General features: G+C 44.9%; 1 protein-coding gene across 9 annotated transcripts in view; it reads right to left on the bottom strand.

Moving 5' to 3' along the window:
• Nucleotides 1-16,097, bottom strand: part of LOC143696854 (voltage-dependent calcium channel subunit alpha-2/delta-1) — a 157,551-nt gene that overhangs the window by 59,262 nt on the left and 82,192 nt on the right. For all 9 annotated transcript variants that reach the window (XR_013186066.1, XR_013186067.1, XM_077193648.1 and 6 more), the window contains exons 7-10: nt 15,916-16,047; nt 7,491-7,560; nt 7,300-7,350; nt 5,597-5,696 (exon numbers count right to left, since the gene is read on the bottom strand). Coding sequence is in view for 7 of the 9 variants with exons in the window: in XM_077193648.1 (XP_077049763.1) it covers nt 5,597-5,696; nt 7,300-7,350; nt 7,491-7,560; nt 15,916-16,047 (353 nt within the window). In the remaining 2 variants the exon portion in view is untranslated. The remainder of the gene's footprint in view (nt 1-5,596; nt 5,697-7,299; nt 7,351-7,490; nt 7,561-15,915; nt 16,048-16,097) is intronic.

Raw genomic sequence — 16,097 nt, forward strand, 5'->3', positions numbered from 1 at the left:
GATGACTGCTGTGATTGTCAGATTCATACAGCTGTGTAAATAAAGATCTATTAAAGTGCCCCTATTATGCCATGTTAAAGGTTCCTACTTTTGTTTTGGAGGTCTCCTACAGGTTTGCATGCATCAAAGGTAAAAAAAAACAACAAAAAAAAATCTTTTTCTCATAATATACATTGCACATCACCACATTTTTCAATGATTCTCAAACGACTCATCCGAAGATTCATTCTCTCTACACCCCTCCTTTCCGCGAGCCTACTCTGCCTTGATTGGCCAGATGGCCCAGTATGTTGTGATTGGTCTACCACTAACAGCGCATGTCGGAAACGGAACGCCCATTACCATAACACAACTTCAGCTCCGGAGGCTTCCTAAAGCTCAGTGATTGTACAATCACTGAGCTTTAGGAAGTCTCCTGATCATGCTCATTGTCAAGAGCTCGTAAACATTTAACAGAGAGGGAAAAAAAAAAACTGATTCATAAACTGAGACTTTTATTCCATTGTTCATCGCCAACCAGACGAAGGTTGGAAACACGTTTCCTGCATGACATCCACCTCTTAAAACCAGAGTAACCTCAAGGGACCAATTAAATGCCTTAAGTTCACCATTCAAATTGTTTGTCATGCTGCAAGTCAATTACACTAGTCAATAATTTCTTATGAAAATCTGCCCCACAGATAAGCCAATTGAAATGATGAATCTGGTAATATCCTTGAACAATTCAATGGCAGTTGCCACAGCACTGCCCTAATGAGCATCAATAACATTGATCCAATATTTGCCTTCATAAATAACTTTTCAAATATTTATTCAGACAATGACTGAAATTAGAGACACTTCAGCTGACCAGTAAAGAGGAAGACTGTTTTATCATAATATGTCATATTTCATGTGCCTTGCCTTCACTATAAATGTCACATTTGCATGGATACGCACCATCTATAATGATAATAGCTCCTGTGTTAAGCCAAAAGGCTGAATTTGGCTGTGCAATCTATGAAAAAAAAGAACAAGCATGCATTTGCATCACTTGTCTTCTTTTAACCTTTAATATTTTAATATTAATATAAACTTGCAATTATGTAGCATAATCGATGGTGAAAATATGTGCTTTGATAATAATTTAAATAAATTCTGATTATTTGTTTAACTGTGCAATGCAATGAATTTAATCAATTTAATTGCATTTCTGAATTTCTCTAATTGATATACTGAATTTTAATGTTTTTCATGTATACGTGGCCATGCATTAATGCATTTTACACCATTTTACATTTTACACGTACACACAATTTTAATGATCTTGTGTAACCGCCTGCATCATTCATACATCACACTGTATGAATGACCAAATCTCAATTTCCTTTAACTTCAGTTGGCTTTTCAAAAATGTACGAAGATTTATGAAATCCTTGGGTTATTGGTGGCTGTATATGTGGTATCATTTTACAAAGTCTTGTTAAAATGAGCAACATTTGTTTGTAAGAGACAGTCGAGAGCTACCTTGCAGCATACATACACACATCCAGTACAGAATAACAAATTATTGTGAAACAGCATATTGTGTATACATATGTACTGTGCTGTATGCAAAAAGCAACACACTAGTATTAAATTCCAAACCCAGCCTGCATTACAATATATTTTCCTTCCACGTCTTGTTGTTCTTCCTGACTTGGCAGGAATGTATAACATCTCTTATGAAAGAAGTTGTTTATCAAGCAAAATGTATAATAGTCTAAATTGTACTTACAACTGAAATGATCAGATATTGTATTTGTCCTACATGGCTAAAATAATTACAGCTATATAGAACGATCATAATCCTCCTCACTTTCCGCTATTCAGAAAATGTAACAGCTACCATATGGCACATATTGTGTACACCGGTGATCAACATTCTAAAAACAAATCACTACCAGCATATTATAGATTTATAGATTCAGCCAACACAATGATTAGTCTACCCATAATGCCCACATAGCCCTTTTATTTTAAACTACAGATGCTCTCAAACTACTGATCCGTACAAACACATAACAAATTTGATCTTTGGGTATCAAAGTAATGCATTTATGTGACTGTGGGCACAGCCTATTTCTGTTCTCGCTCAAATACACCCAAGCACACTCGCACACATACAGTATGCATAACACAACGCTACACTCTCATTGGCATACGTTCCCTGAAGCGAATCCTGTTGACAGATCTCTCAGAGCTAATCCTTTATCGGAACAGTGATTCCCCAATGCAAGAAAACCTCAAAATCCATTTTCAAAAGTGAAAAAATAAATTAATCAAACTTTATTTACTGAAGAATAAAAAAAGTATGATACTAAGAATGATTTTTTGGGGCAATATAACCCTGAGTGCAAAAACTGAATGTGATTTATAATTTCAAACCTGTATGGCTTTCTTTTTGATACTCTTTTTCATGTGATTACAATGAATGGAGACAAAATTAAAATTATCTCCAAACAGTTGATGTACCCCATTGACTTCCATAGTATTTTTTTCCAACAATGGAAGTCAATAGGGTACATCAACTGTTTGGTTATTGACATCCTTCACAATATCTTCTTTTGTGTTCAGGAGAAGAAGGACATTCATACAGGTTTGGAACAACTGAGTAAAGGATGAAGGGTGAGTAAATGATGAAGAATGTTCATTTTGAAGTGAACTATTCCTTTAACAAAACACCACAAAAGCATCGTAACAGTGGTCCATTCAACTTGTGAACTTTATTCCAAGTCTAATGAATTCATACAACAAGTTTGTGTGAGCAGAAGTCATTGCCCCCACGGAAGAAAATTTTGAAAAATAACCCCTGAATGATGGCCTATATATTTATAGAATAGCAAAGTAGGCCTAATCAATATACCAGACTGAACCACATAGATATGGATGTGTTTAGTTTATAATACGTTTTATTTTTTATTTAAACAAATACAACATATAACATTCAAAACTCATCGGCTTAGACTGCATTTGAAGAAAAATAAACACAACAGTTTTCTGTAGCCTTGTGCAAACTTATTTAATAGAATTAGACTTCTAGAATGTTCTTTCCAGTGCAAAAAATAATATTTTTGATTTAATTAGACAACATTTTAAGGAAGTGCAGTGCAATCTTTATATAATTATACTTCCATTATAGTTAACTTTCTTTTCGCCGACTGCTCGGAGGTAGTCGTTTTTACATTTCCCGCTGTTGTCACTTGTTGTCATCGTTTCTACGATACGTGACTCACAATGACTAACGACCAATTAAAAGGGCATTCTCTGATGTTCCAAGATGTTAAAACGCTACGCGGCTGATCATAGACAAACAGGGAGAGAAATTAGTATCTACCGCACCGCTGTTGTTTTTTTCTTATCATAGCCTACAAATGTCTTCGTTCATAGTCTGTCTGACATATATTAGAAGCTATGTGTCTGTCATGGATTTGCACTGAATCGTTTCTCAAAAATACGGAACAAAGTACGTTCCGTATCAGTTCAATATGGAACAAGACTTTTATGTGTCAAATACGAGACGATTCCGTATTATACGGAACGGTTGGCAACCCTAGTAAATAATGACAAAATCTTAATTTTTCAGGGAACTATCCCTTTAAGAAATAACAACCTCCCCAACAAGAACGCAGGTTTGGACATGAGCATCCTGTGAGTATGGAAGCTTGTTTCCACCACGAAATAAATAAATAAACAAATAATAATAGCGACTTTTTATCTCACAATTCTGACTTTTTTTCTCACAATTGCGTGATATAAAGTCAGAATTGCGTGAAATAAAGTCGCAATTGCGTGTTATAAAGTCAGAAATGCAAAATATAATGTCAGAATTGCGTGATATAAAGTCGCAATTGCGTGTTACAAAGTCAAAATTGCGTGTTATAAAGTCAGAATTGCGTGATATAAAGTCGCAATTGCGTGATATAAAGTCGCAATTTCGTTTTATAAAGTCAGAATTGTGAGATATAAACTCACAATTGCGAGTTATAAAGTCAAATTCTATGGGGGGAAAAAAGACTGACTTTTTTCCTCAGAATAGTTTATTCTCACAATTTTGACTTTATATCATGCAATTCTGACTTTATAACACGCAATTGCGACTTTATATCACGCAATTTTGACTTTATATCTTGCAATTCTGACTTTATAGCACACAATTGCGACTTCAGATCACGCAATTCTGACTTTATTTCTCGCAATTCTGACTTTATAACACGCAATTGCGACTTTATATCACGCAATTCTGACTTTATATCTCGCAATTCTGACGTTATAACACGCAATTGTGACTTTATTTCAAGCAATTCTGACTTTATATCTCGCAATTCTGAGAAATAAAGTCAGAATTGTGAAATAAAATGTCGCAATTACCTTTTTTATTTTCATTCTGTGGCGGAAACAAGCTTCCATATGTGAACTCCTTTGGTCAGAGGAAAAATAAGTTGAGAACAAACAGGCAGAACCTGAGTAAAAGATCAGCAAGCCAAGATGGATTGGAGGCTCCTTCCGAGAGGAATGATATATAGCAATTTCCTCCCTTTTTTCTCTCTGGCCTTCTCTTTCTCACTCAGCCTGATCTCTTCCCCTCACTTTGTCCAGCCATTTTCAATTCAGCACACAGAGCCCAGAAGCAGCCTTTTCATTAAGCGCCTGTTTTCAAGTGGCAAGCTGTAGCCAGATCCATATTTCATTACAACTCCTCTGTCTCACTCTCTCTCTTATACACACACACACATGCTGTTGTTACTGTACACCACACACCACACAGCAACCTGCAACCCACAAACTATAGAAACTACTCACTTTAAATTGAATCCAGAGTAACAATGTCTTGTTCCATTTTTTACTGTACAGCTGCAGCTAAATACGGTTGTCACACTTTTCTGAGATTTTAATCCCCTTCTGTAGACAGTTTGTCATTTATACACATTTTTCTTTTAGTAACAAGCGCTTTCTGCAACTGTTATTCATCAAAACTTCACGTAGTGAAAAACAATGTTTATTATATCCATTTGTTTGTGCAGAACCAAACTGAACATCTAGTTGCTAATTGCTTACAATTTTTTTGAATCTGGCAGCTCAGCTGTACTGCATCTTTCTTGGAAGAAAGGTATTTACGTGGGTTTTTAACGACATGAAGGACGGCAAATAAAACAAATTGTTAATTTCTGAGTGAACTACTTCTTTAACAACCGTAAAGAAAAAAAATATAGCTTCTTTGTCAATAGAATTTTGCTTGTTTAAAGTAATGAGATGCCAACATGTTGCTACAAATATTGCTATTCATGTATAGGCTACTCATTTAACAGATGTTAAATTGCCGCTATCCAAGCTTACAAATTAGCTAACATGCTATCTTGCAAATTAAGAATATTACAGCAAACGTGACAAAAAATATTACCACTGCAACACAAAGTTCCAGAATAGCTCTGAAAAATATGGAAATGTATGTGAGGGACTGTGGAAAGCAGAATGAGAAAGTGCAATGTTACTATGCATGAATATAAATTGTTGCAAGTACATGGTATGAGTGAGTCCAACTTTGCAGTGTGCCCACATAGCATATGATCATACTTACATGGACAACATTGACATAATCATCATCGGAAAGTGTCTCCAGCATTTCACTGACAGAAGTTCGGATCAGTTTAAGGGTCAGTCCAGACACACTTCCACTCCTGCAACACACCAATACAAATGCCAGTTAATGCCAGATAAAGAGATAGTTCAACCAAAATGTAAAGTCTGTTATCATTTAAGAAAATTACAGCAAGTAAATGACGACAGAATTTTTGGTTGAAAAAAAAATGCAGGAATTTTGATATGCTGAGACAACCATAAGAAAGCCATTCCAACGCTATATCACGACCAATTCGTACGAATTTGTACGAGTGATTAAAAAGTGGCTAATTCGTATGAATTCGTACGACCTCACTCGTACGAATTTGTAAGATTTGTCTAAACCCACGTGATGGGTAGGTTTTGGTGCGGGGTCAGGGGTAGGTAATTCGTACAAATTCATATGAATTGGGCAACTCGTAAAATATGTACGATTTAGCAAAAATCATACTAATTCGTACGAGTGAGGTCGTATGAATTCGTACGAATTAGCCACCTCGTAAAATAAATTCGTACAATTTGCTGTGAGATCGGGCTGGCCATTCATATAGGTTTGATTTCCTGAAGATACGGTGTCATGAGAAATCATATTATTTTGCAATTTGATATGTTCATAAACACTGGTTAGTTGCGCAAATAGTTTGTTGTTTAGTTTCTGTCTCTATGAAGGCCCTCCTTCCAAAATGTGCTCTAATTGGTCAGCTGGACCTGTGTGTTGTGATTGGTCAAACACAACATAATTGTGAGTTATTGTAACTCACTACTAACACAACTCAACCGATTTCTCACAACACATATCATGGCATCTCTACATCTATGCCACAGCATGTAAGACTAAATACTTTTAAACTCCATCCTAAACTCTTTTTTTTTATTGAGGGTTCATCAGATTGGTCCAAGACCTTAGAACTTTTGTCACACTTGAACCATGAATACACACACACAAAATTGACTGGATTCGAGGAGATTATGTGGTTGTAATAAAAAAAAAATCAAACAAATCCTTCCCTCGTGGGTCAATTTGACCCCCTTCAGAATGAATAGAATGCAGGGAATGCTTCAGTATACATGGACAACTTAAACTTTACCAAAAATTATTTTATAGTGTCTACATGTGTAACTGAATGCATATTGAAGAGATACACTCAAGAACTGACTTTAGGACCCAGCAGAACAACTCATTTGCTTCATATAGAGCTATAAGGCCATCAAGTGGCAAGAGTCATGAAATATCATGTTATATATATTTTTTTTTTTCACAAGAGGTCAACAGAAACACCCAAACTGATCGAATGTGAGCGGATTTGAGATGATTACTTCAGGTATTGGGGTTATTTTGAATTTAGGTTCAAAAAATGTGAAGCATTTGCTTAAATTATATTATTTATTGATAAAATCTAGAAATGGAAAGGTACATGAAATAAAACATAATAAAAAAGATCTCCAAAAAATTGCATTAAAAAAACAAAACAAATATTATAAAAATAAATTATTAAAAGCTTTCTGGACCAAAAAAATAATTTCAGGCTATAATTTTAGGGCTTCGGGTCATTTTGACGCGCGAGGGAAGGATTTGTTACAAGTACTGTATGCGAGGGAAGGAAAGAACAATTCAAGTGAAGATTTATCATTTTCATAATTTAAAAAGCACATAATACTCACGCATCAACAAGAATCAGCATGTCCTTGGGCGATGCCGCACCTTGAACATACCTGGATAAAAAGAAATAAATATTTTGGATCTCTTTCAAGGAGAATTTTAAACTGAGAGAACAAAGACTAGAAGGTTCAATAAAAAAGGGGAACAAATGAAAAAGAATTCAGAGCACACACACAGAAGCGCATATTAGTACCAAGGTCGCCGGCGCACATCGTACAGGTCGATTTTACTGGGTGTTTTCCTGGCATCCATCCAAGGGGAAGCTGAATGGACAGAGACAGGATATGGAAATATGAATGACCCCTGATCTCAAATTCCATTTGATTTGTCACATCTATGTCGTGAGCACATCAGCGAGCCTCACTAGAAACCTGTTTCTGTATCTGGTGGGGGGTGGTTTGTGGTTTATATTGACTGCAGTAAGCCGACATGTGGAAAAAGGGGCCTTGGTGGCCCCAGTAGAATTTCAGCTTCGATCTTTCTCTTTAACTGAGAAAATAACCTGGTGCAAAAGAGAGTGCTCATCTGTGACTATTACAGCTGAACATCTAACAAGAGATGTTTCTTCATAAATAGCATCCCACGTTTTGACATTTAGTGAGTGGATCACAGCTGTAAGTGCCAGCAGATAGTCTGAGACACTGTGATTTGACCGTAACAAAGTAATCGATCAGTGTTCTGCCAGCTATAATGAATTGAGGTTTACAAGAACATAAATATTTTATAGGCGTGCATGTATCTATAAGGAGACAATCAATGGTTTGGGGCCCACATTTTATTCTATTACAGTCTTAAAGGAATAGTTCACCCAAAAAATGAGAACTCACTCATGTTGTTCAAATCCTGTATTACTTTTTTCTTCAGTGGAATACTAAAGTTAAATTTCTGAAGACTATCCCAGCCTCTCCGCTCAATATCATAAAACTGAATGAAGACTAAAGTCAGTTGCGATTTTTAATAGCCCTTTACGATTTCTGCTTGTCAGACTGTACGAAGATGATCCTTCGAGTGTAAGCCATGTCACACTGTAAGATCTCAGTTGTCATTAATGGGTTAACGGACGCACACAAGAAAACACACGAGATTGAAATGGCGGCTACAAAAAAATCTCTGACGTTAATTTTGATCATGTCTTGTCTTGAAAAACGAAGACAATTTGACGGTCGTCGTAGGAGAAGTCACACTGCAGGACTGCGAGTCAAATCTTCTGACACCGCCAGAATTTCGTCGGTTATTGCGGTTATTAATCGGCTGTCGGTGAACATGTCAAACTAATGATCAAAAACTTACGATTTTAGGATCAGAGGAATCTTATAGGATTTGCTAAATTTGTCTCAGACAGCCAAATTGTGGCCAAAATTGTACAGTGTGCACCCAGCTTAAGGCTGTTAAAAAGCATAATAAAAGAATACAACTTGTGCACTATTATCCCAAGTCTGGAATAGAAGAACACACTGAAATGTTAGTTTTTAACTGAAAAACGTCTCGGTTACATATGGTAACCCTCGTTCCCTGAGGGAGGGAACGGAGACGTAGGTCATGACTGACCAATAGGAATCTCGCTAGAGAGGCCAATCTACTTCGAGTGAAACTAAAACAAGCCAATACACATTGGCGTGCAATCATTTGTATCAGCTGCGCGCCCTCGTTAGCGCGGGTATAAACGAGCAGCTGGTGCGATTGCACACTAGTTTTTTGCTGAGGAGCCAAGCCTGAGAAAGCTGGCCGACCCGGCGGGCGGCAGCGGATGTGGCGACGGGACCTACGTCTCCGTTCCCTCCCTCAGGGAACGAGGGTTACCATATGTAACCGAGACGTTCCCTATCGGTCAGTCACTACAACGTAGGTCATGACTGACCAATAGGAATCCCTACCAAAGCGCCACAGCCGCTGCACCCCATCCAGCGCCCCCGTGCAAGCCTCTACACCTTCTTGCCTGGAAGGACGATAGGCGGAGGCTTACACAGAGTGAGTCTGACACTGTTGTTCCGTAATAACCCATACAGTGAGATATTGGATAACACTGGGAAAGCGTGCCCTTTCTGTTTAGGAAGGAACGCTGCGGAAGCCACTTCTTCAAAGAGTTATGTGGAAATGCATATGGACTAGCCGAAGGCTGTACTGCATATGAAATAAAGGGTGACTTAGCCCAAGGGAAAGACACGGGCTTCCGATAGGAGCAGCCGTGGAATATACACATATGGGATCCCCGTAGGGTCACACAAATGGAACCCAGCCCAGATCCGGTTCTCAAGGATTCAGCGGATAAGGGCCTGGCACCGGACGCTCCGCCAAGTCCGGGCCGAGGGGTTTTGGAGGACTCAACAGGTTTTACTCTGGAGCAATAAGGGTGCACAGTAGGGTGCAGCAAGCCGACAGAGCCAGACCTCTCAGTGCTTCTACCCGTCTAGGGTGAGAACACGGGAGGACACAGGCTCTACACGTAGGCTATAGTATCTAGCGAACGTGTTAGGTGTCGCCCAGCCCGCAGCTCTACAGATATCTGTTAGCGAGGAGCCACGTGCCAGCGCCCAGGAGGATGCAACGCCTCTCGTGGAGTGTGCATGCAACCTGAGCGGGCAGGGCACGCCTTGTGCTTGGTAAGCCAAGGCGATGGCATCCACTATCCAGTGGGCCATCCTCTGCTTGGAGACAGCCTTTCCCTTCTGCTGGCCTCCGTAACAGACAAAGAGCTGGTCTGAGGTCCTGACGCTTTGAGTTCTGTCCACGTACATACGCAGAGCGCGAACGGGACAGAGCAAAGCCAGGGCTGGGTCTGCCTCCTCCAAAGGCAGCACTTGCAGGTTCACTACCTGGTCTTTGAAGGGAGTGGTAGGAACCTTGGGCACATAGCCAGGCCGGGGTCTTAGTACCACGTGGCTGTCACCCGGCCCGAACTCTAGGCACGATTCGTCGACCGAAAAAGCGTGCAGGTCTCCTACCCTCTTGACAGAGGCCAGTGCAACCAGCAGCAAAGTCTTCATGGAAAGAAGCTTTAAGTCTACTGACTGCAGAGGCTCAAAGGGAACATCCTGAAGTGCTCGAAGCACCAGGGAAAGATCCCAAGAGGGTATGGAGGGGGGTCGAGGAGGATTTAATCGTCTCGCCCCCCTAAGAAACCTGACGACCAGGTCGTGCTTTCCCACTGCTTTGCCATCTATGTGGTCGTGATAAGCTGAAATAGCGGCAGCATGTACTTTGAGGGTGGAGGGAGACAGTCTACGCTCCAACCCCTGCTGTAAGAAGGAAAGCACAGACCCTATCGGACATCTTCGGGGGTCTTCTCGGCGAGAAGAACACCACTCGACGAACAGGTTCCACTTCAGGGCGTAAACACGTCTCGTGGACGGCGCCCGTGCTGAAGTGATGGTGTTAAGTACCTCAGGGGGTAAGTCACCTAAACCCTCCGCGTCCCGTCCAGGGACCAGACATGGAGTTTCCAGAGGTCTGGACGCGGGTGCCATAGGGTGCCCCGTCTCTGAGTCAGAAGGTCCTTCCTCAGAGGAATGGGCCAGGGAGGGACTGTCACAAGGAGCATGAGTTCTGGGAACCAAGTCCGGGTGGGCCAATAGGGAGCCACCAGAAGGACCTGCTCCTCGTCCTCCCTGACTTTGCACAGTGTCTGCGCAAGTAGGCTCACTGGGGGAAACGCATATTTGCGAAGGCCCCGGGGCCAGCTGTGTGCCAGTGCGTCCGTGCCGAGTGTTCCCTCGGTCAGGGAGTAAAACAGCTGGCAGTGGGAGGTCTCTGAGGAGGCAAACAGGTCTACCTGAGCCTCCCCGAACTCTCTCCAGATCAGCTGAACCGCCTGGGGGTGGAGTCGCCATTCTCCCGGGAGCACAGCTCGTGATAGCTCGTCGGCCACACGGTTGAGCAAGCCGGGGACATACATGGCTCGAAGCGACCTCAGATGCTTCTGACTCCAGAGGAGGAGATGGCGGGCGAGTTGCGACATGCGACGGGAGCGTAGACCACCTTGTCGGTTGATGTACGCAACGGTCGCAGTGTTGTCCGTACGGACCAGCACGTCCCTGCCCTGTAGCCGTCTTTTCAAGCGGGTCAGGGCGAGATGTACTGCTAGCAACTCGAGGCAGTTGATGTGCCAATGCAGTTGAGGGTCCGTCCACACCCCTGACACTGCATGCCCGTTGTACGTGGCACCCCAGCCGGTGGCAGAGGCATCTGTGAATACCACAGCATGCCTGGACACCTGTTCCAAGGGGACTCCTGCCCGCACGAACGAGGGGTCTGACCACGGGCTGAAGGTCTGGCGGCACGCCGGTGTGATTGCCACCCGGTGAGTGCCATGATGCCACGCCCATCTCGGGACTCGGCCGTGAAGCCAGTGCTGAAGCGGTCTCATATGTAGCAGGCCGAGCGGGGTTACCGCTGATGCTGCTGCCATATGCCCCAGGAGCCTCTGAAAGAGTTTCAGTGGGACCGCTGTCCTGCCCTTGAACGTGTTCAAGCAGTTCAGCACCGACTGAGCACGCTGCTCTGTGAGGCGCGCTGTCTGGGCGACCGAATCCAACTCCATACCGAGAAAAGAGATCCTCTGCACAGGGGAGAGTTTGCTCTTTTCCCAGTTGACCTGAAGACCCAACTGGCTGAGGTGCCTGAGCACTAGGTCCCTGTGTTCGCATAGCTGATCTCGAGAGTGTGCTAGTATGAGCCAGTCGTCGAGATAGTTGAGGATGCGAACGCCCTGTTCTCTCATGGGAACAAGGGCCCCCTCCGTGACTTTCGTGAAGACACGGGGGGACAGGGACAGCCCGAAGGGTAGGACTTTGTACTGATATGCTCGACCCTCGAACGCAAAGCGCAGAAATGGCCTGTGTCGAGGAAGAATCGAGACATGAAAGTACGCGTCCTTCAGGTCGATCGCTGCAAACCAATCTTGGGGACGGATGCATTCGAAAATGCGTCTCTGCGTGAGCATTTTGAACGGTAGCTTGTGGAGGCTCCGATTCAAAACTCGCAGATCCAAGATCGGTCGTAACCCACCCCCTTTCTTGGGTACAATGAAGTAGGGACTGTAGTGCCCTGACCTCATATCGGCTGGAGGGAGCGGCTCTATCGCATCCTTCGCCAGTAGGACTGCGATCTCCGCACGCAAGACATGGGCATCGGCTGCTCTCACTGTAGTGGAGTGGATGGCCCGAAACTTGGGGGGACGCCGGGCGAACTGAATCGCATAGCCGAGCCTGATGGTTCGAATGAGCCAGCGAGACGGCCTGGGGAGCGCTAACCAGGCTCGCAGAGACCGTACAAGCGGGACCAAAGGGACCGAAGGCGTACCCGGAGTGGGGCAGCGAGGTGGAACACAGGGACGCAGCTCGGGAGGCTCTCTCTGGGAGGCGGCCCGTAGCGGGGTCTGAGTGTGCTGTGCAGCACTTACCTGGTTCCACGGGGCAGGAGGTGCGGGAGGCGGCTCGATGGCGTTCTCGGACCGTACGCAGCTGCCGGCTGGCGATAGAAGAGGCGGATGAGAGTGGTGAGGATTCTGACCCCCCACTACTCTCCGGGCCCTCTTCGGACCCAGAGATGATAGAAACTGCTCTTTTATTGAAAATTTGGGTACCGCTGGTTTTAAGGCCAGCGGCGGAACACAAACAAAACGGAACAAAGGATTTTCCACCCGGCCCTCTTCCGGGGGAGGGAGCGATGCAGTCATCGTCTCCTGGAGAGCAGTCCCTTCCACCTCTGGGTCGCCCGTCCTAGGGCCGCTTACCCTTGGCTTTGCCGCCCCTCTTGGCGGGGGCCTGGACGGGCGGGGCGCCCTGCCTGCGACTGGCTCCACGGTGCCGCTTGGATGGAGGCTGCTGCTGCGGCGCGGGAGCAGGGGCAGACGCAGGCGGACGCCCACGGCGACGAGCAGACCGAGGAGCCGCGGGCGGTGGGGTGGAGGCAGCAGCTGACCGCCGCGGCAGGATATGTTTAATGGCCTCAGTCTGCTTCTGTACAGCCGAGAACTGCTGGGCGAAGTTCTCGACCGCGTCGCCGAAGAGGCCGGTCTGGGACACGGGGGAGTTAAGGAACCTGATCTTGTCGGTCTCCCGCATGTCAGCCAGACACAGCCAGAGGTGGCGTTCCTGGACCACTAGTGTGGACATCGCACGACCCACTGACCGCGCAGTGACCTTCGTCGCACGGAGCGCGAGGTCAGTTGCGGCACGAAGTTCTTGGAGAACTTGTGGATCATGACCACCCTCGTGCAGGTCCTTCAGTGCCTTGGCCTGATGAACCTGCAACAACGCCATAGCGTGCATGGCAGAGGCAGCTTCCCCACAGGCCTTGTAAGCCTTGCCGGTCAGGTCCGACGAGTACTTACAGGCCCGGGAAGGAAGACACGGTTCTCCACGCCAAGTGGAGTTAGGGCACAGTTGCATAGCAACGGCCCGTTCCACTGGCGGGATACGCGCGTATCCCTTAGCTGCCCCGCCATCAAGGGTGGTGAGGGAGGAGGAGCCACCGAGACGGTTTCGGGCAGTAAAAGGTGCCGTCCACGTCCCTGTGAGCTCCTCATGCACTTCCGGGAAGAAAGGCACTGGGGTGGGTTGCTGAGAACCAGCGCGCGCCACCCCGAGATACCAATCGTCCAACCTCGAGGGCTCGGGACACGGTGGAGGGTTCCACACGAGCCCGATCCTGTTGGCGGCCCGGGAAAGCATGGCCATCATCTCCGGGTCCGACTCGGGCACCGCTGACACACCTGAAGGAGGCAGCGGCTCCGAGCCGTCGTCCGCAGAGAGGTCTGACCCACCCTCCGATGCAGCGATCGACATCTGGTCGTCGCAGGGAGCGCCGAACGAAACGACCGGTACACATCTCGAGGACGGTCCAGAACGTTCCGTTGGCAGCTCAACTGGTTGCGGAGCATGAGAGGAGTGAGGGTTCCTAGGGGGTTGGTTCCCCGAAGGAAGCGCGCTCACTGTAATCCTCAGATCACCCGTGTCACTGCCCGAAGCAACCCGCGAAGGGGGGTTGGAACGAGGTGCAGGCACGGGGACTCCGCCCCTTTGCAGGAACGTGAGTCTCGACCTCAGCTCCGAGATGGTCATCTTCCCACAATGGGTACATGACTCATCCACGAACGCTGCCTGTGCGTGTTCGAGGCCCAGACACACGAGGCAGCGATCGTGACCATCCCGCGACCCCAGGTAACGACCGCATCCAGAAACACACAGATAGAACGTCATCTTGAAAAAGACGCGAACTATCTGTGTGAGCTCTTTTAGGGACTACTCTCACTGGTGCTGAAGCACGCAGGGGAACAGCCACAGCGATCACAGACGGGAATGTGCACCCGTCTGTGCGCTGGATCTCTCTCGCTGGAGGTCTTACCAGCTGTTACAACAGCTTTTGAGCGCTTGCCAGGCGCACCTTACCAGCTGTTATAACAGCTTTTAAGCGCTCTGAAGCGCACCTCACCAGCTGTTAAAACAGCTCTTTTTCTTTGCTCAGTTTTTAAAATAAATTAAAAAAAAAGAAAGAGAGAGAAAGAGAAACTGCTCGCGCTGCCGTGCTGTCACGCCCGCACCGGGAAGGAGAGGTCCAGAAAGGCTCGTAGTAGTTGGTTTCAACTGAAAGCAGAGACATCGAAGTGTTTGGCTCCGAAGCAAAAAGCTAGTGTGCAATCGCACCAGCTGCTCGTTTATACCCGCGCTAACGAGGGCGCGCAGCTGATACAAATGATTGCACGCCAATGTGTATTGGCTTGTTTTAGTTTCACTCGAAGTAGATTGGCCTCTCTAGCGAGATTCCTATTGGTCAGTCATGACCTACGTTGTAGTGACTGACCGATAGGGAACTGACATTTGCACTGCATGTCGCATTCATAAGAGTTCATGTGAGAAGTAGTGATACCCTATTTGTGAATCATTCTTCTGAGTCAATGAATCTGGTTCACAAACCCAGTCTGACTGATTCATTCAATGATCTGGTTTTCTCCAGTTCAACGATTCAATGATCCGACTGCAACTGTTAACAGCCCAGTGGAGTGGAAGATCTGATCATTTTGATCTGTTCCTCTCACAAAGGTGTTTGAATGGCTTCAGAAGTCATACGGACCACTTGTATGCTTTTTTGAGTCCTTTTTTGAAGATTGACAGCCCCAGGTCCCACTCACTTTTATTATATTAAACAAAGAATAGTGAAAACATTCTTCCAAAATTCATATTTAGTGTTATACAAAAGAAAAAGAAAAAAAGTCACACAGATTTGGTGAAACATGAGATTTACAAACATTTTGGTTGAATTATTCCTCTACCCCCAACTCTTATAAAGCCTTTAAGGGATATGGTTCAACAGTGGCTAACGTACGGTTTATATGCACCGGGGTTTTTTTCTGAAAGTAATGAAAATGAATTGAGCGCCTCATTAATTTTCTCCTCTGTCATCATTAAATTTCAGAAGAATACAATGAGCCCTCTGCTGAGATATTTGATCTCATAATTTGTTATGAAAATTTGGTGTAATTTGAGCCGGGACTTCATGCTATGTTTACCAATTAGAGCCAGCAGAGTCTTGCAAAGGTAGGGAGGAGGCTGGGCGTGTGTGTGTGCGAGTTCTGATTGTAATGTGCATGTGTGAATAGTTAAACCAACACAAGCACTTACCTGGGTAAAAGCGAGCTAATCCAGTAGCACTGCCAAACACTTGCCATAGTAGCGTTGGATCCTCTTCTCGGTTTTTCTTGAAGACATCTTCCAACGCTTCAGTCCAGTTCAGCTCATTCAAAACAATGGTGGCTGGAATACACAGGCAATAACACACAATGTATTGATTAATATTTGACTGA

This window comes from Siphateles boraxobius, unplaced genomic scaffold (assembly GCF_051911475.1).
Source record: "Siphateles boraxobius isolate OS27281-9 unplaced genomic scaffold, OSU_SipBor_1 31, whole genome shotgun sequence".
Classification (NCBI taxonomy): Eukaryota; Metazoa; Chordata; class Actinopteri; order Cypriniformes; family Leuciscidae; genus Siphateles; species Siphateles boraxobius.